This window comes from Chiloscyllium plagiosum, chromosome 3 (assembly GCF_004010195.1).
Source record: "Chiloscyllium plagiosum isolate BGI_BamShark_2017 chromosome 3, ASM401019v2, whole genome shotgun sequence".
NCBI classification, from domain to species: Eukaryota; Metazoa; Chordata; class Chondrichthyes; order Orectolobiformes; family Hemiscylliidae; genus Chiloscyllium; species Chiloscyllium plagiosum.
This window is the reverse complement of record NC_057712.1, coordinates 58,032,838-58,056,774: the sequence shown is the minus strand read 5'-3', so window position 1 is coordinate 58,056,774 and position 23,937 is coordinate 58,032,838. Positions and strand designations below refer to the sequence as shown.

At 39.3% G+C, this 23,937-nt stretch overlaps 1 protein-coding gene across 4 annotated transcripts in view; it reads left to right on the top strand.

Moving 5' to 3' along the window:
• The window catches only part of LOC122543767 (low density lipoprotein receptor adapter protein 1-B-like), a 99,736-nt gene that overhangs the window by 51,755 nt on the left and 24,044 nt on the right, over positions 1-23,937 (top strand). For 2 of the 4 annotated variants that reach the window (XR_006310132.1, XM_043682545.1), the window contains exons 3-8: positions 5,227-5,339; positions 9,478-9,592; positions 13,941-14,013; positions 20,584-20,664; positions 20,770-20,900; positions 22,390-22,435. Coding sequence is in view for 3 of the 4 variants with exons in the window: in XM_043682545.1 (XP_043538480.1) it covers positions 5,227-5,339; positions 9,478-9,592; positions 13,941-14,013; positions 20,584-20,664; positions 20,770-20,900; positions 22,390-22,434 (558 nt within the window). In the remaining variant the exon portion in view is untranslated. The remainder of the gene's footprint in view (positions 1-5,226; positions 5,340-9,477; positions 9,593-13,940; positions 14,014-20,583; positions 20,665-20,769; positions 20,901-22,389; positions 22,436-23,937) is intronic. The other 2 variants (XM_043682530.1, XM_043682523.1) reach the window with 1 other exon arrangement.

Here is a 23,937-nt window from a genome sequence, read left to right as displayed (position 1 = left end):
CAGTAACACTATTAGCTGCTCTAGTTACCTCTCCCTGGAAATGATGGCCCAAAGAATCAGCATCCCCTTCTCAAACAATAGAAAGAGGTGTCTTGGAATAACAACGGCCAAGTCATATGTTCCAGTTCTGATGAGTGCAATATTTAAAGTTTTTGCAGGCCAACAGGGCTCTGTTTATCATTTTCTGTGCCTGGGTTGATGCTGGGTGGTCTGTTCAGTTTTGTTTTAATCAGAATTCATAACAGTTAAGACTCAACGAAATTGCTGTGGGTGGGGAGTCACGTGTAGGCCAGAACAGGTAAGAATAGGCAGATTTTTCCCTCTTAAAGGACATTACTGAACCAGATGGGTCTTTATGACAGTGGTCATTATGATTATTGTTAGGCTAGATTTTTACATCCAGATTGTACTGAGTTCAAATTGCACCATCTCTCATTGTGTGATTCCAATCCCTTTTTCAACATTGTTAGCCCAGTGTTATTAGCCCAGTGACATCACCTCCCTCAGATGCTGGGAAGTCAGATGAAAAGGTTTGACTTGTGACAAGTCTGAAATGTAGTGAGGTCACACACAAGACCCTTGGGCTGTGGTTAAGTTTGGCACTTTTCCCATTCCAAATATTGTTTAACATATTGGCAAGAACTGTTTTTGAAGAAGGGTAATTTGCTATTCATTCTGCTACTGACAGTGTAATGCTGTGCTAAAGTAAATGTGTGACATGTATAAGGACAGCACTGTAATGAGTATAACCCTAAAAGAGGTTTAAAAAAAATGGAAATGTTGTGGACAGAAAAGAGGAGAGTACTTGCTAAACTAATTAAAACTGGATTTTGCTTTCCGAGATTCTTTTTTCACTTCACCCATCTGCTTTCTACACTACTCTTAAGTTTCTTCAAGTATTACTATTTTTTGAAGTAGTCATAAGCTCAATTTTTCTGCTTGATCTTGCACTTATCCTTCTGGATAATCGTGAGACCCTAGGTTTGGGAGTATCATCCTTAATTTTTGTGGGGGCATGTCTACAGTGTCTGTTGATCATTACTGTTTTGAATGCATTCCACTAACTTATCCCTGACTTCCCCTCAAGTAGCTGCACCCAGTCCACTTTTGCCAGTTCATCTCAGCTTTGTAAAGTTGTCTTTCTTCCAGTTTGGAACTTTTACACATGTTCTGTTTTTTTCCCTTTTGATAACAGTATTATAATCACAACTGAAAGTTCATTAGTTATTCCTGCCTCATTTCTCCAGACTGAATAGAAGATTGCACTATATCACGTTAGGTTTCTTACACGCTGGCTAGAAAAGTTCTGTGGGATGCATTTTAAGAATTGTGTGCCCTTTGTGGTATTCCAGTCGATATTTGGGTAATTGAAATCCTCAACTATTATAGCCATATTGTTTCTGCACTCAGAAATTTGCTGACATATTTGTACACATCTAACAATGTGGCTGCTCCTTTTGTTCTAAGCTTAATCTGCATGGCCTCGTTTGATGCTTCATTTTCCATATAATTTCTCCTCTCTGCTGTGATTGATTGTTTAACCAATAATGCTCTACCCCCACCTTTTTTAATCTCCTCCATTATCTTACCTGAAAGCTATATATGTTCAGGAATGATGAGGAGTCATGCTTGCCCTGATTAATACAAAAAAAATGCAAGTTACCAAATTTGAGTTCATATCAACCACATTTAATAGTGACACATGCACTTCTATTTTTACAAATGATTGTTCTATACATTTTAAAGTATATTTAATGTTGACTGATAGCTACGATGGGTGGCAGTTAAGGGCTAGGAGGCTATCTGACGATGAAAGATTGGGAAGGCTATATCTCTTGGTGTTCTGAAGAATGAGAAGCAATTTTATTGAAACACACAAGATCCTGAGAGGAACACTTTTTTTACCAATAAGGAACTTCCCATTTAAGACACAGATGAAACTTTATTCCCTCTGGTTTGCAAGCATTGAACTCTGTTTCCCATGCAGGAATGGAGGCAGGATCATTGAATATTGTTTTAATGCAAATTTTCATAATAAAGGACTTGTAGATTTGTTTTTAGGGGCTAGGCAGGAATGTGGAGCTCAGGATACAATCCAGTCATCCATGATCTTATTGAATGATAGAGCATGCTAATGAGACCAAATGACCTATTCTTATTCCTCCTTTATATTTATGTATTCTATGTGTGTTATATATATTTTATATGCACAGTTTTACAGCTTGCATTGATTTGGTTTCTTGTCACACTACCTGTGAGGATAAATAAGGCAAATATTGGTTTGGAACTTAACTTCTTAACTGAGGGTGTTGCAAGTTGTCAGCACAACCAACTAAATAAATTCATGACTTCATTTAAATAGCAAAAGCAGGAAGTTGACATTTGATTTAAAAAAGCATGAATTATCATATGATCAAACCAATAGTAAAATTAATGTATAAGCTATCAATGTGCACCGTATACAGCCTGATTGCCTGCATCTAATAGATTGTCTGTTTGCATCTTTCAATATTCCAAATTCATGCTCCCAAAATCTAAATTAATTGCTTATAGAGGTTAATAAATTTCAAGTCTCTATGCTGTGGATTTTATGGATTAGGGATGGGTATTAATGCTGGACCAGCCAGTGATGCTTATAACCCACACGTGAATTGCAAAGAGACAGGAAGAGATCATTCAATTGCATGTATTGGGATTGATTTGAATTCGTTCTAGAGCTGGTATATCTACACTTAACACACATTGTAGAAAAGGTTTGAAGCTTGGAATGTTGCTGGACTGAGCGCCCAGCTCATCTAGAATATAAACATATGAATTGTTATGTCACAGAAGGGAAGGCCATTTGGTTCACGGTGTCTGTGTGGTCTCTCCAATGAGCATTATGACTTAGTGCCATTCATCTGCCCTTTCCCATACCCTTGCAAATTATTTTTGTTCACGTTATCATCCAACAGCCTTTGAATTCCTTGATTGTCTCTGCTTCCACCAGACAGTGCATTCCAGATCCATTGAAGTAAAAATGTTCTTTTCTCATGCTTAGTTTTTGCTACGTTTGTGCATCAGTTTAAATATTTGACCTCTTGTTCTTAAACCTTTTGAGAGTGGGACCAGTTTCTCCCTACTCAATCGATTCAGACCACTAATGATTTTCAAAGCATCTGACAGAACTCCTTTTCGTGACCTTTTCTCAAAGAACGACAGTCCTTACCTCTCCAATATATCAATGTAACTGAAGTTGCTCTTGCCTGGAATCATGTTTAGTAAATCTCTTCTAGTCTGTCCATGCTGTAGTCTATAGTTTGTCACCATGAACTTTACATGGTGACCTAGCAGAGGTCTAAAATGCATCTTGTATAAATCCGGCATGCTGTCCTTGCTCTTGTACTCCGTGCACCTATTCATAAATAACAGGATTCAGTATGCTTTATTGTCTGCCGTCTCCACATTTAGTGATCTGTGCACATATACACCAGGCTCCCTCAGCTCCTTCACCTTCTAAAGTATTGTACACTGTATTTAATATTCTGTCTCAGCAGTACCTACCAAAATGCATCGTCTCACATTTCTCCACACTGAACTTATATCTTTCCACTCCATCAGCTTGTCCATGACCTTTAGAGTTCTACACTGTCCACCTTACAGATTACAGTGCTTTCAAGTTTCATATCATCTGCAAACATTGAAGTTGATCCCTGAACACCAAGACCCAGATCATTAACATACATGAGGAAAAAGCGTGGATTCTATTGGTTACCTGGGAAACTCCATTACAAACCTTCCTCCAATCTGAAAAAATATACTAATATAATCACCTGGCAGCATTGACATGGTCCCGTATTGACCAGAAAGGAGTAATATCAAATGCTGCTTAATTGTGGGCACAACTGGAATACATCAGTAACACTTGGAGAGTGCAATAAGGACCAGCAGGTTATTCAATACTGTGCGCTACTTAGGTGATGAACTGTATGTGTATGTATGTGGACATGTGGATTTACTTACCAGGTAATAACTTCCTTTGTTGAATTAAAAGTGGTTAGTCTGTCACTAAGTCTGTAGAGGAGACACTCCTTGGTCATGTACAGCATTCTTTGAGTCTCTTCACAAGTGCAGTTGGGGTTTGTATGGAGCCTCAGTGGAGATTGACTGGACAGAACCCCTGCTTGACGTGAACCTGGTTAGCAAGGACTGCGCTCTCCATTGGAGCTTTAACTTGCCATTTCACTTATGAGGTTTGTCTCAAGGAACTGTGACAGAAGGGATGGCAAAATTGGTGTCATCTGATGCCCTATGTGTTTAAGTGTGTTAACCCTTCAAAAAACAGTTACTTGGACAAGATACCAGAGAGCAACTATATCTGCTTTGATGGCTTCATCCTTAGCAGCCTTTTCAAAAGAAAACCCATTTTAAAGCAGTTAATGTACCATTTAGCAACCAGTTAGTACCATGGTTTTGAAAGGATACATGCGAGTTTCTCAATAAACCAAGAATGATTCCAAATACAATGTTCTGTTCCATTTGGAAACAGGGGACGTGTTTCCTGTTGTAGATAATTGTTATTGAATGTGTAATGCTTACTTGTCAGCTATGCTATGTTCATTGATAAAAGCTTGAATTTATAGTGCACCATTTTTTGCCCATTTCAGTTGTTGGCCCTTACAAGTATTCAGAAGTTTTTTTGATTTGGGATTCCCTCCATGGCCTTACAGGTCCTATCACCCTAACATCCTCGAGTCCAACAACCCTCAAATATTTGCTCACCTGTGATTTGTAATTTCTTACAAATCACCAGTTTCATTTTTCCATTGGTGACTGCTTCTTCAGTTGTCCATGTCCTAAGCACTGGATTTCCTTTTCTGAATCTCTCTACTTTTCTATCTCTTTATCGGTGCTGTCAGGTGCTCCTTAAAAACTGCTTCCTTGACCAAGCTTTGAGCCGTCTCAGTAGATCATAGTGAAATGTAAAGCAACAATTTTTCTCATTCTTTGTATGCTTGTGTACAAAAATATAGTTTCTAAATTGGGTTGGGATATCTGGTCGGCATGGATGGCTTGGATCGAAGGGTCTGTTTTCATGCAGTACATCTCTATGACTCTATGTAAAATATTAACTTTCTTTGTAATATACATATCTCCAGTTAACTGGACTGTCTGGTTATTTGTCCTTTGAGTAGCCTGATACTGTAATATTAAAATAATTGTAATTTTTAATTTGATTGATTTTAGGCAAAAGCAAGTGGAAAGAAATTCCTCAAAGTTACCCTAATTGTTTCACCTCGGGGGATAATGTTACAAGATACTACAACCAATGAACTTATAGAAAACGTCTCTATTTACAGGTATTGTATTTAACAGGTGATGCTCTACCGTTTGGTGTTTTTACAATTTTCTCCTCTTTCTACTTACATTTAAATTTGAAAGGTTATCTGTTGCTTTGTTTATTTAAGCTATTTTGATGAACTGATTGTTCTGCTCTTTTATTGAACCTGGTATGGTACATAAACAGAGGAAAGGAACAGGTTGATGCTTGCCTTGAACTTTTCCTATTGATTTGTCTGCACCTTATAGGGTTGGACTTTCGTTACCCTCCAAGGTGGGCAGTATGACCTAGGAAATGTCCTCACTTGACAGGTCCGACTTGATTTAACTGGCTGCCTTTGCAATCATTTTGACTGTGGGGTGGACGGATGGGGTAGAGTCAGCAAAAAAAAAAGGCTAAGTGGCGATGGGGATGGTTGAGTGCTGAGGCAAGCTGGTTAGTAGGCCTGCCCCTGTTTGCTGGAACTTACCTTCACACCCTCCTCAGCCATCTCTGTTACACCTACCTTTGTGGCTCTACCCATACAATGCTCATTCATATCTCTCATGCCACTTTAACAAGCCTCCATCCATTGTTCCCCATGGACAGCCTTCAGGGATCATGGAAACAAAAGTTTGTGCAATTAAGTTGTTTCCAATTATTCACACTTAGTTTAAAAAAACACTATAAAATTTGTTAGAATTTAGTTTAGTAGAATTACAGGAGAATAATTGTATTGAAATACATAAAATTTTAACAGGGCCAGACAGACTAGATGCAAGGAGGATATTTTCCCTGGATGGGCAGTCTAGAATTGGAGTACACCGTTTCAGGATATGGGGTAGGCTGTTTAGGATTGAGATGAGAAAACATTTCTTCACTCAAAATGGAATTCTCTACACACAGAGCTGTAGAAGCTGGGTCACTGAGTATATTCAAGAAAGAGATAAATTCTTTGATATTAAAGACCCCAAGAGCACTAGGGAGAAGCTGGGAATATGGCATAGAGGTGGGCAATTAGCCATGATGATATTGAACAACAGAACAGACTTGAAAGGCCTGATGATCTACTTCTCCTAGTTTCTATGAAATGTAGTCAGAGCCTTTAAACTTCCTCAAATGGTTGATCTCTTTTCAAAACGAACTTCTCTTCAGATCCATGTCAAAGACACTTGATTCATTACTACAGGCTCTTTAAGCAGTCAAGCAAATAATAAACTCTAATTCCTCTGCTGAAATAATCATCAAACTCAGCCAAACATTCATAATGATATAATAACAGTCCTTTGGGTATGTTTCTAAACTACACGAGCTGACCTGTTAAAGCGGTCTGGCAGTGTGTTTCTTTTTTTTTTAAAAACTCTCACTGATGGCTGGTTTGTTCCTCATTTTCAAATAGTAGGGAATTTGAATGAAACCTAAAATCATGATATATAAAAAGACATTTAATATTCATGTATTAAAGAGCATTTACATTCACTGCTTACATTTCAAAGGGCCCTGCTAAGTTACTGTCCATTTGAGTCGCATTGTATCCCTCTGCCACTGCCAGAAGTTAAGGTGGAGCATCCACATCTGTGATCTGCTTAATCTATTCAAGGTCCACATTTTTCTCAATTCTGCTAAAGTCTTTCCCAAGTTTTGATTTTGCTTCTTCTTCTACCCATCTTGTGAGCAAAAAAAAGAGTCTGCTCCATTTTGCCAGGTTCTCACATCTGTACTTTTCTCTAACTTGAGTAACCTGCTATAACTATTCACGCATCCCAGGATCTGTCTTATGTCCTTCATTTCTGTTTCATCATGCCACATTTTGTCTTGTACTATTATCATTTCTGTCAATTAACTGACATTTCTTTCCAGTCCTTTACCTGTGACACAACTTCCAAGGAACTATGTAACTGCACCCCTAAATGTCTCTGTTAAACAACATTCCCCTGGACTCTAACATTAACTGTGTAAGACCTGCCCTCGTTTGTTTTGGCAACTATAACACCTTGCATTTTTCTGAATTAAACTTCATTTGCCATTCCTTGATTGTCCAGTTCGGTTGATTAAGATCCCATTATACTCTTAACCTTCTTCACTGTCCACGATACCACAAATTTTGGTGTCATCTGCAAACTTGCAAAACATGCCTCCTACATTCTCATCCAAATTATTCATATAAACAACGAACAATATCGGACCCAGCACCAATCCCTGCGGCACACCGCAGGTCACAGGCCTTCAGTCTGAACAACAGCCCTCTACCATCACCCTCTGTTTCCTACTGTCAAGCCAATTTTATATCCAGTTGGCTAGCTCTCCTTGAATCCTATGTTAATCAGTGTACCATATGGAACCTTATTGAAGGCCTTGCTAAAGTCCACTCTGCCTTTGTCCATCTTCTTTATCCTCTCTTCAAAAAGCTCAATCAAATTTGAGAGACATGATTTCCCATGCATAAAACCATGCTGACTGACTATTGCTGATCAGTCCTTGCCTTTCAAAATGCATGTAGATCCTGTCTCTCAGAATGCCCTCCAACAACTTATCCACCACTGATGTTAGGCTCACCAATCTGCAATTCCTTGGCTTTTCCTTGCTGCCTTTTTAAAATAATGATGCACCAGTAGCCACCTTCTAGTATTCTGGCACCTCATCTTTTGCTGTTAATGATCCAAATATCTCTGCTAAGAGCTCTGCAATTTCTTCTCTAGCTTCCCACAGTGTCAGTTAAAACTGTGGAAGTTGATATCCCCTTCTGTTATTACTCTGTTGTTTACACTTCTAAGATTTTCCTACAAATCCATCTTCCTATCTCTCTGATAATTTGATGTCCATACTATACCGCCCAGCAAGGTGATTGGCTCCTGTTTGTGTTTAAATTCTACCCTTGAGGTCTCATTTAAGGAACCTTCCATAATATTGTCCTTGTGCAGTAGTTGACTCCTTGACCAATATTGTGACAACACCACCTCCTTTGCACACTTAAAGATTCTACACCCCAGCACATTGAGCTACCAGTTCTGTCCCTGCCTCAACATGGCTCTGTGATAGCAATTATACCACTTGTTCATGTATTAATCAATGCCCTCAATCATCTGCATTACCTGCGGCTACCTTGCATTAAAATAAAAAACTTCCAGTCTTGCCATGCTGTCTTGTACGTTAACCTGACTATATTCCCATTGTCTTCTAGACTGATTTAATGGTTCTTTTATATACGTCTATGCATTATTCCATACTGTACCTTCACACAGTTTCACATCTCCCTAACTTGGCAGTAAGCACAACTTGTACTGCAGAGGCCTGAGATTCCACTGCAGCACCAAGAATGATTTCTCCTTGTGTTGCAATATGAGTTGAGACAGCAGCCATCAGATGCACATTGGTTGGGTCTTCAAGTGCAACATTGGGGTTGGCCACTACTTCAATAATGAAAAGGTAAGACTTTAAGTTCTGTGCAAAACAGTGTACCACGTAGGTGAGCTGAGCACCTTCATGCTGCTTGACATTGATAAACCCAGCAAAAAACCAGCATGCCATGTACAGGACATTTTATTGTAACGACCTATAAGTTGCCTTCCATGCAATGTCCCTTCAAAGTGCTAATTTTAGGTCTCTGTAGCAGAACTAATGTGATCTTACCCACTGAGCAGGTGCCTGCTTGTGCCTTGCTCTGGCTGCAGGTTATTCTAACCATTCAGGGACTGCAACCTCAGATCCCTCCATTCTTGTACCGCCCTCAAAATCAGCATTGACATCTGTTGCCAAACTGCTGTTGTCACTAGTCCTTGTGCTGGTACATGTGAGCCTAAAGGAAGAGCAGGAAGTTTCTTTCAAAGTTGTACCATTTAAATAACACTACTAATTCATCTTGTTTCTTTCAAAGTGTGTCATTTGATACATTGCGCACATAAAATTGTGTCTGCCTTGTCTGCCTATTTCAGCATTCTTGCAGACTACTTGCTGAAATCTGCTATCATGCTCAACATTAGTGAGGTCTTAAAATTAGGGTCCATCTTTCCTCCTGAGCGAGTGTAACAGAATCAGACAGCCTTGTGCCAGAGATCTGCATGGGAGTTTTTCAAGTATTTTGCTAATCAGTCCATCCCTAATATAGACAAACTTTATTGAATTTAATGTCTTCAGAGATATTTGATTGTATGTGCTTATAAGTAATTTTCTCCCAACAGAATATCATACTGCACTGCAGACAAGACTCAGGACAAGGTCTTTGCATACATTGCACAGAGTCAGCTAAATGAGACATTGGAATGCCATGCATTTCTTTGTCCGAAGAAAAAAATCGTAAGTTTCAAGATAATATGATGAGATGTTAATTTAGAATAAGCATTAACAGGCTCATATTTGCTTTTTCTTTTCATAATTAATGATTTTGGAGGTTAATAATGGAAAGTGATCTTTGTCAAATGGCATGAAATAACCGTGTTGGAATCTGGTGCAGTATAAAGTTGTCAATATGAGAGAGAAGTAATTGAGTAAGGAATTGAATAATACCAGATCTGTTTCACTACGTTAAGCAGTCATTTACAGCAAGACACATTTATGTTGTTATTTTCGCACAGTTCATTTGTTTATGTTTTAAAGTTTCTGTTCTATTTTCTATGAAGTCTTTGTCTTTTTCTTCATTCCTAAATCTGTTCTTCATCTAGTGGCTGCTATAATTGGTACTGAGTAATGAACTATCAGAAGGTGAAATGCAAAAAGGCCAATGCCCTGCCAAACCTGACTAATGGGATTATAGGATTGAAGATGTTGACATTGAGAAAAGATCTAGGATAAATTAATTTGCATATTAAAAGCAGACCATTAACTATTTGGGGATAGAGATATAAATTTAATCCTGGCTCTTGGGAGATTAGAACTATTGCAACTCATACAGCATTTACATAATATAGAACAGGTTCCCAGTACATATTCCTGTACTATGTAATTATTTTGTATGTTACTGAATTACTTTTGAATTTAGTCAGTGTGTGGATCAGATTTCCATGATTTCAACAACCCCAAGATTTACTGGATGTGAATGCATCTCAATATACCTGCAACAATCTATCATCTTATTCCCAGTGAAGAATGCGTAACAAATAGCTAATGAGAATATGGCCCTGATTGACCAAGATTTGGAGATGCCGGTATGGGACTGGGATGTACAAAGTTAAAAATCACACAACACCAGGTTATAGTCCAACAGGTTTAATTGGAAATACTAGCTTTCGGAGCACTGCTCCATCATCAGCTGGTTGTGGAGTACACGATTGTAAGACACAGAATTTGTAGCAAAAGTTTATAGTGTGATGTAACTGAAATTATACATTGAAAAATACCATGATTGTTTGTTAAGTCACTCATCTGTTAGAATGACCATGTTACTTTCACTACTTTCATATGTAAATCGCAAAACTTGTTTTAAAAGTTATATTCCCAAGTGAACTTTAGATTAGATTACTTAGTGTGGAAACAAGCTGTTCGGCCCAACAAGCCCACACCGACCCTCCAAAGAATCCATACCCCTACACCTAACACTACGGGCAATTTAGCATGGCCAATTCACTTAACCTGCACATTTTTGGACTGTGGGAGGAAACCGGAGCACCCGGAGGAAACCCTCACAGATATTGGGAGAATGTGCAAACTCCACGTAGACAGTTGCCTGAGGTGGGATTTGAACCCAGGTCAATGGCACTGTGAGGCAGCAGTCTTAGTCCACAATCCCCTGATGAAGGAGCACAGCTCTGAAAGCTAGTGATTCCAATTAAACCTGTTGGACTATAACCTGATGGACCAAAGTATCTTAATGGAGGAGAAATTGAGGACTGCAGATGCTGGAGATGAGAGTCGAGAGTGTAGTGCTGGAAAAGCACAGCAGGTCAGAAACTTAGATTTTCCTGCTCCCCGGATGCTGCCTGATCTGCTGTGCTTTTCCAGCAGCAAACTCTCGACGAAGTATCTTGTTCCCTTGTCTTTTCTTTCCTGCTATGAGAAAAAAACTGATGCATCTCTTTTGAGCTATCTAGATTGCCTCCACTTCTTTATCATGAGCCTGTGAATGACAATTAATGGACAATTTCAGATATACTTTTATTTGCTGAACAATTGCATTTTATGACATAATTAGACTGACTTTTTGCCAGTGGCACATATTGAATTAATTATTATATTGCTTATGTTCTAACTTGATGGAATTGACATCAGGATTTCTGAGTTATTGACCTTACCCTGCTAAGAAATTCCACTTGAGACAGTGAATTTGGAAACTGTTCAGCCTTTTCCCTTGCCTTGTCGATGTCGTCCAAGTCTCCCCACTGTAGGGGAATATGCTGAGGATGCAGGCTTGTAGTTTGTGTACTCTGTCACAGTGCTGATCTCTTTCATTCACAGGATGTGAATCTGCTGAGATTCTGGAGTCACATATAGGCCAGACAAGGAAAAGATAGCAGTTTCCTTCTCTAAAGTGAGCCAAATCAGCAATTTGTGGTCATCATTAGATGCTTAATTCCAGATTTTTAATGTTATTTCCACCATCTGCCAAGGCAGGATTCAAATCTGGTACTCCAGAACATTCCCTGGCTCTCTGAATTAGCTATCTAGCAATAATACCATCAGGTTCCCATCTCCCCATCATGTTGTGTTCCACAAGCTCTTATTTAGAATAGATGTAACAGCTGCAGATTTCAGCTCCAGTAACAGATTGCTGGGATTGTACAACCTAGAGATGTACTAGAGATGTAACCTCTAGTATCCACGTTGGCAATGCTGAAAGATGGCAACGTCCTGGACTCTAGCTTCCTGATGCTGATAGTCAAGCCAAACATTTTACAGACACGAGAATCTGTCCATTTGCCATTGAAGGTGTTCCACAATACAGAATGTTAATGTGTTATAAACAACGCAGAACAACTGTGATGTGAACTTGATACACATTTGTTTTGTACCTCAAGCAAGCAAAGCTGAACAGCTTTACATCAGTTCAGATATGGAAGAAGATAACTTGTGTAGATGATCTGAAGGCATGTAACAGAAGCAAGGAATGCCAAAGAGTTGGTGCAGAATGCAACCTATTTAACACTATTGCAGATCTCCAAGGATTCTGATGGTGTCCTGTCATAGCTGGCCTTGCCCATCATGTTGCCATGGTAAAGGATCAGTGAACACACATGGCTAAAACACAATGCCTGCATAGCCCAAGCATGTTCATCAGATAATTGGCTGTATACCTGTCAAGACCTTCTGCATAATGAATTGGCCAATAGTTCATTGCCTCTTGGGGTCCATATCTCTGCTGCATGGCATATGCAAGCAAGATCTGCAGATGCCAGTCATGGACGCTAACAACTAGGAGTTAGTGGTTTTCAGCTTTTTATCTCTGGAAACTGACTATTTGAAAAGGCTTTAGAAAAGGCAAAGTAAAAAAAAACTTCAGCTGGCTGAGGAGAGGACCCTGGGGAACCAGAAGCTAGCAAGTAATGCAGTTTCTCAACCCACTGCCTTTGTAGCAAACATGACAGAGGCTGCCAACTGGTCCCATTGCCTCACCAAGTAATGCTAAATTCAGGTTTGACCACCAAAGTGCGAACCATTATGTTACAAGAGGCGAGACTGATGGATATTCTAAATCCGATCAGCTCTTTGAGTCATAGAGTTATGTAACACAGAAATAGGTTCTTCAGTCCTACTTGTCCATACAATCTAGATCCATTTGCCAGCACTTGGCCCATATCCCTTTAAACCCTTCCTATTCAGTTACACATCCTGATGCCTTTTAAATGTTATTATATCCACCTCCACCACTTCTTCTGGCAACTCATTCTATCCACACTCTACCTCGGTGTTAAAAGGTTGCCCCTCAGGTCCTTTCTAAGTCTTTCCCCTCTCACCTTAAAGCTCTGCCCTCTAGTTTTGCTGTCCCCTACCAAGGGAAGAAGACCTTGGCTGTTCACCCTACTCATGTCTGTCATGATTTTATAAACCTGTATAAGGTCACCCCTCAGCCTCCACTACTCCAGGGAACATAACCCCAGCCTGTTCAGCCCCATCCTGTAACTCAAAATCTCCAGTCTCGGCAACATTGTTGTAAATCTTTTCTGAACCCTTTCCAGTTCATCGACGTTTTTCCTATAGCAGGAAAGCCTTGATTGAATGTGGTATTCTAAAAGTGGCCTCATCCATGTCCTGTTCAGCCACAACATGACATCCTGACTCCTATACTCAGTGCACTGACCATTGGAGGCAAGTGTGTCAAACTCCTCCTTCACCACCCTGTCTACCCTCAACTCCACTTTCAAGGAACTATGCGCCTGCATCCCTACGACTCTTTGTTTGGCAACATTCCCTAGGGTCCTATTATTAACTGTATAAGCCCTGCCCTGATTTGCCTTCCCAAAATGCAATACCTCACACCTACCTAAATTAAACTCCACTTGCCACTTCTCGGCCCATTGGCCCATGTGATCAAGGCCCTGTTGCACTCGGACGCTAAGAACCTTGTATGGCGCGCATTAACTAATTATTGACTAAAACGTTTCAGAGCTTGTCTTGTCCTCTTATTTGATATAAATCTGAATTATTAAGATTCAAGTAATTTTGAACTGCTGTTGCTGCTTAATTAACAAGCACTAGTTTTTCTCTGATACAGGCACAAGCTGTAACCTTAACCGTTGCACAGGCCTTCAGAATTGCATTTGATCTGTGGGAAGTGGCGCAAGAGGGTAAGAGCAAAAATAATTGAACCAAACTTTTGAGCACTTTGAATTACTTTAGTTTTAATTTTATACATTATATGGATGTTTATGAGGTAGTTTGGTACAAATTGATTTTGACAAAATATCTATTATTGAAAATTCCACCAGTAACAACGAGCAACATTGTACCTTGTACACGTGCAGTCGAAAGATGCATATTCTATTTTTCTGTGTTCTAATTCTTGCTCTTGTAGTGGGTGGTACAATGAAATTCAAAACACCTTTTACTACACCTGTCATTACAATTGATATAAAGAGGACAAATACAATGTGGATAACAGGATAACTTTGCTAGTGTTCAAACTGCACGTCATATCATTGCTGCCCTTGTAAAGAATGAGTCAGCTAATTATGATTCAGGAAAACCTGTCCACAGTGAACAAACAAGCCTTGTGGGAAATGGGTAAATTCACTGATACCAATAATGGCAAATGAACAAGAGACATGTGACATGATGCATAAGCTTTGCAAAGTACATTGTTAAATACATCTGAGTAGCAGCTTGTATTAATTGTTGATTAAATGACATGCAACTTTTTGAGTGGTTACGAGAGAAAGAGTAGCTTACCATCCAAGCACTGTCATATTATGGTGAAACTCAATAGTTTGTCACCACAGTTGGGTGGAAATTTTAAGTTTGTTTTTCAAGTGTCAAACTAATCTCTCTAGCTGATCACGTCATCTGCCTGTTTTTCACAAAATTTGAAACTATCCATCTCACCACAGCTGGCCCTCAGGTAAGTCAGATACGGGTGGGTGGAGGAGAAAGTGAGTGGAAGGAAAGTTTGCGTGGTCTCCCTTGGTCTTTGGGAGGGCACCTCTGGCTCTCAACAGAATTAAAGATGTGATAAGAAATTGTACACTTGTGCACAGATTGGAACAAATTTGTAATTTCCTGCCAGAGATGATTGTTGAATCTGTCAATTCTTTTTGAGACAATTAAACTATTGTTCACAAACAAGAAAGTTCTACGGTAAAAGAAGAGCGAAAAATTGAATGTGTGATAAGGATGCTGATCCAAATGCTATTAAATTCTGTTATTAAGAAAGAATAACATAACTTGTAACAGGAACATTTGTTAATAGTGAAACCTAATTTAACTTGAGTAACTATTCAGAGGTTACTGGTGCATCCAAGTTTCAGTGGGCATGCCATCTGGCAATGTTTAAAAAAAAACAGATATTTCTTCAGAGTGAAATGAATTGCAATATGACTCTGCTAAATTATTCCTGTTAATACTAATTACATAGCTGGATTTGTGGAAGCATGGGAGTAGTCATCTGCTTGTTTGGGGTGGATGGTGGGAAGTGAGGGCCGTGGAGATAATTGAATGTTTCATCACGAAGTATAGAGCTGAATAACTAACAGAGCTGCTTCTTGGCAGGAGATTCTGAGCATCACCTTTCTGTCAGTACTCATCTGCTTGCAATGTCACTGGCTCCTTTTCAGCTAAAATTATTTCCTGAATTTTTTTACTCTGAATTTCTGCTGATGCTGAAAATCAATTGCATACTAAATTATTCATCAGTAATGTTTTTGAAGGGATTCTTTGTGTAATTTAGCTCCTGGCACTTTAGGCATCTTTGGCGACATTTCAGGCATCTGTGGCCAAATAATGGATGACATTGTGAATGCCCAATATTATTCAATTACAGTTTAATATACAAGTTATAATGATTAATATATCCTATGTTTGCAGCATTCCTGGTACTATGCCAATGTTATTTATTTCTATAATCTACTATCTTTTATTGGAAAACTCTCAATAAAATAAGTGGATTAAAAATTAAAACTGATATATAACTAAATTAAACAGATATATATATTAAAATTCCTGAGGTGCGTTTTATTTGTCAGTGAGTTTGCAACTCTGGATCTACTTGTGATAGCATTGCTTTCTATCGGATCTCTTGCTGGTCAAATCATGGAATAATGGAATGTGCTGCAGTTGTGTAGTTTTTGTAAGCAACATTGTGGTTGTCATCCAATTGTCTGTTTCCTTGTTTTATTGCTACTGGTGACATGAAACTGCACAATGGTACTGCATCCATCTGATCAATTGTAACCTCGGAGCGTGAATAGTAGTGGGCTCATGGTAACACTGCATCTATATCATCTTTTGGTAATCATGAGAGAGGATTCAAAGTGGCACCAAGTGGTCTATCTACTGCATCATGTTTTGGTGCAAATACCTTAATTGGACAGAACAGTGCCAAAGAGAGAGAGATAAGAAATCAGTCTTGCACTCTAGATCGAACTATCATGGGGCATCATGTCACATGAAGGCCCTCAGTAAAAATGTGCAGTCCTGAGTACATGACATTTTTTTGTATCAAGGGACAAATTAGGAGATGGGTACTGTGTAGATGAACCACCAAAAAAGGCAATGAGCAAAACGCTGTATTACTAACGGAGGAGAAAAGTAACATTTGAGCTTTGATCAAATGGCATCTGATTTATAACCCAAAATTGAAAAGTAGCAAAATTTTAATTTGGGTCTTTGCGCAGAAAATATAGTTTCAGCTGCAGGAGCAGAGCCGTTGGCAGGACCTCTAAGAAACATAGAAAATAGGAGCATTTGGCCCATCAAGCCTGTTCCATCACTCAATATGATTGGCACTGTTTCTCTATTTTAGTATCTCCCTATATTCTTGATACATTGAACATAGAATTGTGCGGCATAGGAACGAGTCCTTTGGCTCATGTTGTACTGAACATGACACCGAAGTAAATTAAACCCTTCTGCCTGCCTTTGTTCCATATCCCTCCATTCCTTGCATGTTGATGTGCTTATCTAAGAGTTCCTTAAATGCCCCTGTCATATTTGCCTTCACTATCACTCTGGCAGTGCATTTCAGACTCCTATCACTGTGTAAAAAAAAAACACTTGCCCCTCACATCTCCTTTTGAACTTACCCCTCTCATGCTTAAATGCATATCCCCCAGTATCAGACATCTATGCCCTAGGAAAAAAGACCTTGCCTCCTTTCCATGCCCCTCATGATCTGAAACCTCTATAAGGTCACCCCTCAGCCTCTGACACTCCCTGGGGTGGGGAGGAATTGCAGGCTATTCAGTATCTCCTATAACTCAAACCCTCCAGTTCTGACAACATCCTCTTAAATCTTTCTGCACCCTCTGAAGTTTAACAACATCCTTCCTATAAAAGGTCGACCACAATTGTATGCAGTATTCTAAAAGTGGTCTCACCAATGTCCTGTGCAGTTACAACACGACATCCTAACTCTTAGACTCAATGTTATGACCAATAAAGCACAGCAGGTCAGGCAGCATCCGAGGAGCAGGAAACCTCGATTTCCTGCTCCTCGGATGCTGCCTGACCTGCTGTGCTTTTCCAGCACCATTCTAATTTAGACTCTGATCTCCAGCATCTGCAGTCCTCACTTTTGCTCTGTTATGACCAATAAAGGCCAGTCTGCCAAATGCTGCCTTCACCACCCTGTCTATGTGCAATTCCATTTTCAAAGAACAATGCACCTGTATCCCTGGGTCTCTTTGTTTGGCAGCACTCCCCAGAGTGCTAATATTAACTGCATGATTCCTGACCCTGGTTTGACTTATCAAAATGCCATGCCTTGTATTTCTTTAAATAAACTCAATCTGCCTCTCCTCGGCCCATTGGCCCAAGGTCCCATTGTACTCAGTGATATGGACAGTGAAGTAGATTATCTCAATCAGTTTTGGTGTTACCTGCAAACTTATTATTCATGCCTCCTACATTCACATATGTTTTAATGAGAGGCCCTCCCAGTCTTTTAAACTCCAGTGAGTACAAACCTCTTCAACCTAATCTGTCCTGATATGAACATCCTGTTATTTCAGGAATCAGTCTGGGAAAGCTTCACTGCATTCTGTCTACGTCAAATGTATCTTTTCCTAGGAAAGGAGACCAAAACTTCACACAATGCTAATACATGAAAGTAATGATTTATAGGTGCCAGTGTTGGACTGCCATGTACAAAGTTAAAAATCACACAACACCAGGTTATAGTCCAACAGGTTTATTTGGAAGCACTAGTTTTCAGAGCGCCACATGATGAAGCTAGTGCTTCCAAATAAACCTGTTGGACTATAACCTGGTGTTGTGATTTTTAACTTTGTAAACAAAAGTAAGATATCTTTGCTTCTATATTTAAACACTCTTGCGATAAAGGCTAACATAACAGTTGCCTTCCTACCTGCTTACTGAACCTGCTTGTTTTTTGCTTGTGACTGCTGTACAATGAAATACATGTTTCTTTGTGTGTCAACATTTCCGAATCTAACACCACTTAAGTAAGACTCTCACTCAAGATACCATTCTAAAGTGAGTGCAGGAGCAGCAAAACCTCTTGAACATGTGCACAGATCACCGAAGGTTGCAGGACAGGTTGAGAGAGCAATTAATGAAATGTACAGCATTCTTAGCTTTATTAATAGGAACGTAAAGTACATGTAAGATTGAGCAAAGATTCCTTATATTAAAATATATAGACAGAACTCTGGACTTACAAACTTCTGAAAAGAAAACAGCGAGACTAGGTCCTGTGGGAAATACACAACACAACTAGCAGGATGGAGCTTGCTGTCTGGGGCTATTGTTCAGCCTGGAATCCCAATTTACACCACCTCCCTAAAAGAGCAATGACCGAAACCAACAGACCCTAGCCCAAGACAGCTTTTACACCTCGGGCGACACAGCACAAACAGTCTAGGGCCTACAGCGATACGGGCATTCAACCTTGATCAAAAGCTATTCAGACATACTCTAACCATCAAAGAGCCAATTAATATCAGAAGAGAACATCAAGAGCACAATGACAATCATAGATTTGGTGCAGAGATAATGGAGCCCACAGTCAGTAAACGTACCAGCCCTGATCTCACCAGACAGCAATCTGAACAAGAGCTTCCAAATACAGGCCTTTCCAACCTGAGGCAAACGGCAAGAAACTCAATGACTGACCATAAACTTCCAAACTGCACACCAACAAATCTGATCAATCACCGAATCTACTGAAGCTGCAAGTTCTTAGTCACAACCGGAGGTGAAAACCTCCTTGTAAAACCTATGGACAGAGAAGAAAGTTGAGTACTCACCAGAAGTCCAAAACATGCTGTACCACATCAGCAGACTCAACTCAAACTGAAAAGCCTATGCAGCCTGAAGTCTTCATCCAGGCTCTGGGTACAGCAAGCCAGAAGAGCCAGGCCCACTTCAAAACTAGATTGAGTGGTAAACGGAAATTTCCAAGATCCTAAAGTTTCAACCTAGCTAGCAGGAAAGGAGACACGGGTGGTGACAGTGAATTGGGACCCTAATGTTAGAAATACTAGTCAAGAGTGTAAGTTTAAACATGCTTTGTTTTCTGTGTATCAGTAAATAGTGTCTAATAGTGGTAACCCCTTTCTTTCAATAGCATATTTTTAAATACTAGTGTGTTATTGTGTATTCATTAACTTCAAATTTACTGAGTTACCTATTTCTCGTATTATAGTTATCTTTTTATACCGTAAGCAAACTGTCTACAGTCTCTTCATTTGTATTCACATTATTCTAGTGCCCAGAACCAAGGGTCTGGGAGCCATTTGAACCAGTTAAAGATCAGGAAAATAACTGATTGCAAACCAGAACCATGCATTCAAGAGAAGAGAGGTGATGTTGAATTTATACGAGATACCGTTCTGGGCACCACATTATTAGAAGGATGTGAATGCATTGTAAAGAGTGAAGAAGCAATTTACAAGAATGGATGCAGGGATGAGAAATATCAGAGAGGAGGGTAGATTGAAGAAGTTAGGACTATTTTTATTGGAGAGAAGGCAATTATGAGGAGATCCGATAGAGATTTTCACAATCTGGGTAGAGTAGATGAGAAGAAATTATTTCCACTAGTAAAAGGAACAAAAGCAGGAGGGGATTGATTTAAAGTAATTTTCAAAAGGAGCAAATGTGAAAAGGGGAAAAACGACTTTTTAGCATGGTGAGTGGTTAAGCTCTTGAAAGGTTCAATTTGAGGCATTCAAGAACGTATTGGATAGTTCTTTGAATAGAAGCAATGTCCAAGGTTATGGGAGAAAAAAAGCAGTATATGATGCACATTTGAAGAAAAGGTGAAGGTACGATAGGCCAAATCGCCACCCCATAATGATGCTGTGATTATTCTACATTTGCCACATCCTTGTTCACTCACTCAGCCTAAATCATCTTGAAGCCTCCTTATGACACTCTCAGTTCCATCTAGTTTTGTCATTTGCAAATTTGGAAATGTTGCATTTGAAGCTTTTTCAGTTTCTTGATAATTAATGTTCTGCAGAAAGACCTGCTGCTTTCTCAATGTTAATCTGACCTGTGAAGGAAAATATCATTGTGCAACTTTTCATGTACAAAATTATGTTTTTCTTTCATTTTGGGAAATCTTTTTGAGGAGATGGGGTATAATTGGGCATTAAGGATATTCTTGGTAAATACAATAACTTCTAATATGAGAATTGAATGGGCATTGATGTAGAAACTCAGTATACTTGTCTTTTCAGAAAAATGTAAAAAGACACATGAGCTGTGCAAAAGCCCTGAAACTGCAGCCTTTAATGGAGCAACAGGACATATAGAGAAAGGTGAAGTAATTTCAGTTCTTGATAGGTTATGTTGTTGCAATACACAGTATGTTTTAATGTTGAAATTGAAAATTATTTTTCAATTACATATTTCATAATATTCAGATACAACTACAGCAAAGGATCACAAAGTAAGCAGAGTCCAGAATCCAATTATCTCTCCAACTGATGTCAATCTAGGTATCGTGAAGCAAAACAGTCCATCGTGTGGATCCCCTTTACATGCACTTTCTTGGGTAGGTTTTAAAATTTTCCTTTATTTTCATATTATTTGAAGCTCATTGCATTACTTGAGCATTGATATGGTTTTCATTCCTAAATGTTTTGGGCTAAAATGCTCCATATTAGATAAAAATGCTTTCCAATACTCATTTTGCTGGTTACTGCAACCAACAAGGGCTCTATGTGGTAAGATTGTATACTTGATGTAGGTACAAATTTGTTGTCTTCAGAATGTGCTTATTTAAATAACATAGATTAATTTATATTCTGCTCTTGTTGACTTTACTAGATTAGATGCCAGAATATAAATCACATTATACAAAGGTGTTTTTTTTTTTGACTATATGGAAACAATCTGTTTAACATGATGCATGGCTTGTATTAGAAATGATTTATGCAGCCTGACTGCAAAAAACGGATTAACAGACGTTCAGAATTTTGTGCTCAGTGGTCTCAGACAGGCAGATGGTCATCTGGATAAGCTGCAGATTCCTGTGCAGTTCTTTATTTGAAAGGGTTGAAGCAGGATGAGGCTTTATCAGATCAAAATCACATTGTGGCAATGTCAAATTAAGTAAGATTAGAAGCTACTCTATCATGCAGTGTAACCTTGAGGTACAATGTATCCAGCTGTAGTTCAGACTTTTAATGAGAATTTTAAGCATATGGATACTGTCTTTAACCTTGTCTTTGTTTGTTTAGTCACTAAAACCAGTTGTGAAGATATTGAACAATATGCTGATATTATACCATAAATAAATTAAATTATTTGTGAAGACCTTTCCATAAAATTATTTTACTGTGCAAAATAAATTGATTATTGCAGTTAAGGACTTGTATTTAAACAAAGCTAATTATTGAGGTAAGTAGGTTAAGTTGGCTGAAGCAGATTAGGAAATCTGATTTTAAAGTATGATTGTAGGTGAACAATGATATAAATTTAAAGAACTAGTTTGGTGTATTCCAGAATGCACATTCCTTTGAAGAATAAAAAAAATCTCTGGAAATATTAAGAGTAGTATTAAATTAAAGGACGATATTTACAATGTCGCTGGAAAGAACAGAAAGCTTGATCATTGGGATGATTTGAAAAGTCAGCAATTAATTATTGATAGCAATATCCATTTGTCGTCATAATCTTGATGAGACTAGTGGCAACATCTTGCTTTTTTTTGGCTTTCTTCAAGTCTCTCTAAATTGATATCTCAATATTATCCATCCATCTACATTATCTCGTTCCTCTTCTGTTTCTAGTCTTGATTTTTCTGTTTAATTATTTCCTGAAACGACTGTCGGTTCTTCGCTTCAACCTAGCAACCATTTTGACTCGTGAACCTGTACTTCTAGTGTAACCCATTCATTTGAGTTTCTATCTGTCCAATCAGTTCTGAGTTTTTAGATGTCTAAGTGTACATGGAGTTAGTATAAGTAAACATAGACGAGAAATATAATGAGCAAGGAAGTGGCTGAGACTTTGAACAAATATTTTGTCTCTCTTTATAGACTCAAAGAGCGGAATCTAATAGGGGCCTAAGCGATAAAGGCTAAGGTGAGATTTGTGGCTGAATTATACAAGAATTCTGGCGAGACTGATCTCTGTGTTGAGACCATCTCTCCATCTTTTATTCTTTTTTTTCCAAGAAGAATCATCCTTTTCTCATGATAAAGTGACAAGTTAACAAGTCAGAGGGGATTATAGCTTATTACCTGCCTTGTTTTTGGCCCAACTCATCTGATTAATATTCAGCTTCCTATCATATCAAACACGCCAAACGAGCAAGAAAATGTGATATGGAAATCAGAGCATGTACCTGGTGAATTCAGCTCACCACTTGCTTCAAATGGCCTTCATGTTGTGTACGACCAAATAATATCTGAGAGCACAATTCCCAGGTACCAGTTGCATGCACCCCGCAACTATGGACGTTATCATCTGGCATTTCACAACCCATCATTTCTCTAAAACTCCAGCAGTGCATTCTAAAATTACAGACTTACCTTGCAGAGCCTGTTACGAATAGCATTAAATGTCTGCAGCAGGGACAGTTTGCGCATAGAGATAGGCACCCAGCTCAGAGTGTGGACAGCTGGACTCACTTAGTGCCAGCATGCATACTCACATCATCCATACCTTGCCCCAGTGAAGCCCATGGTGGATCCTGGCTCAGTGAGTCAAGTACAGCATTGAGTACCAGTCCAGGGGATTGATTCTGGTTATGCATCCAATCAGCGTCTTAGGTCAGGGGTCCATGCTTCCGCAGCACAGGAAGTGAGTCAGGGTCCTGTGGCTCCATAGTTGCCTGTCTGGAAGTGAGCTAACATGGCTGGGGAGTTGTACAGCCACAAACAGGACTCTGAGGCACATTGTATCCAGGGCTGTCCAGTTTCAGTTGCTCAAGGCAGTGGACCATGGTTAGTGCATTGGGTCTGTCCATAGGTACTAAAGAAAAAATGTTGGGGTACATAAGAAGCCAGTGACATCGGTAGGAAACTTGACAAACTATTCCTTTGAAATGGCTTCAGTATCTGTGAGAAGGCTATATAGTAAAACAAGGATGGGAAAGGGGCCATTTGGGAAAGTAGTTGGTTCACCATCAGGAACACTCTGGGTGAACAGTGTATGACCAATCCTGGTATGATCACTTCATATGCCAGGGGAAGTGGGGGGCAGATGAGCAGGTACAGGCTGATTGAGGTTGGTTGAGTTCCTGGAGAGGCACAAAGCCTTAAGGGGCTTACAGGAAAGTCTACCATGATGGGCTTTTTGATATTTGGGGGCTCACTGATACACAGAGGTGGAAGCTGCAAACCTCTGGCTAAGGACCACTTGCTGTCACCTTCTATCATGCTTGATTTGAAAATGTTCAGTCGGGAAGAAAGTGGCTGGGGTCTCACTCAGAGTTGTGTGACTCAACTTCTGAGAGGGATCTGCAAGATCCAGCGATGTTAGCACTTTGAAAGGGAAATCACATTAAGCATAGACCCATGCATTGTATGGACCCAGACCTGCAGGGCCCCTGATATGTGACAATCCTAAGCATTGCCTCTCTG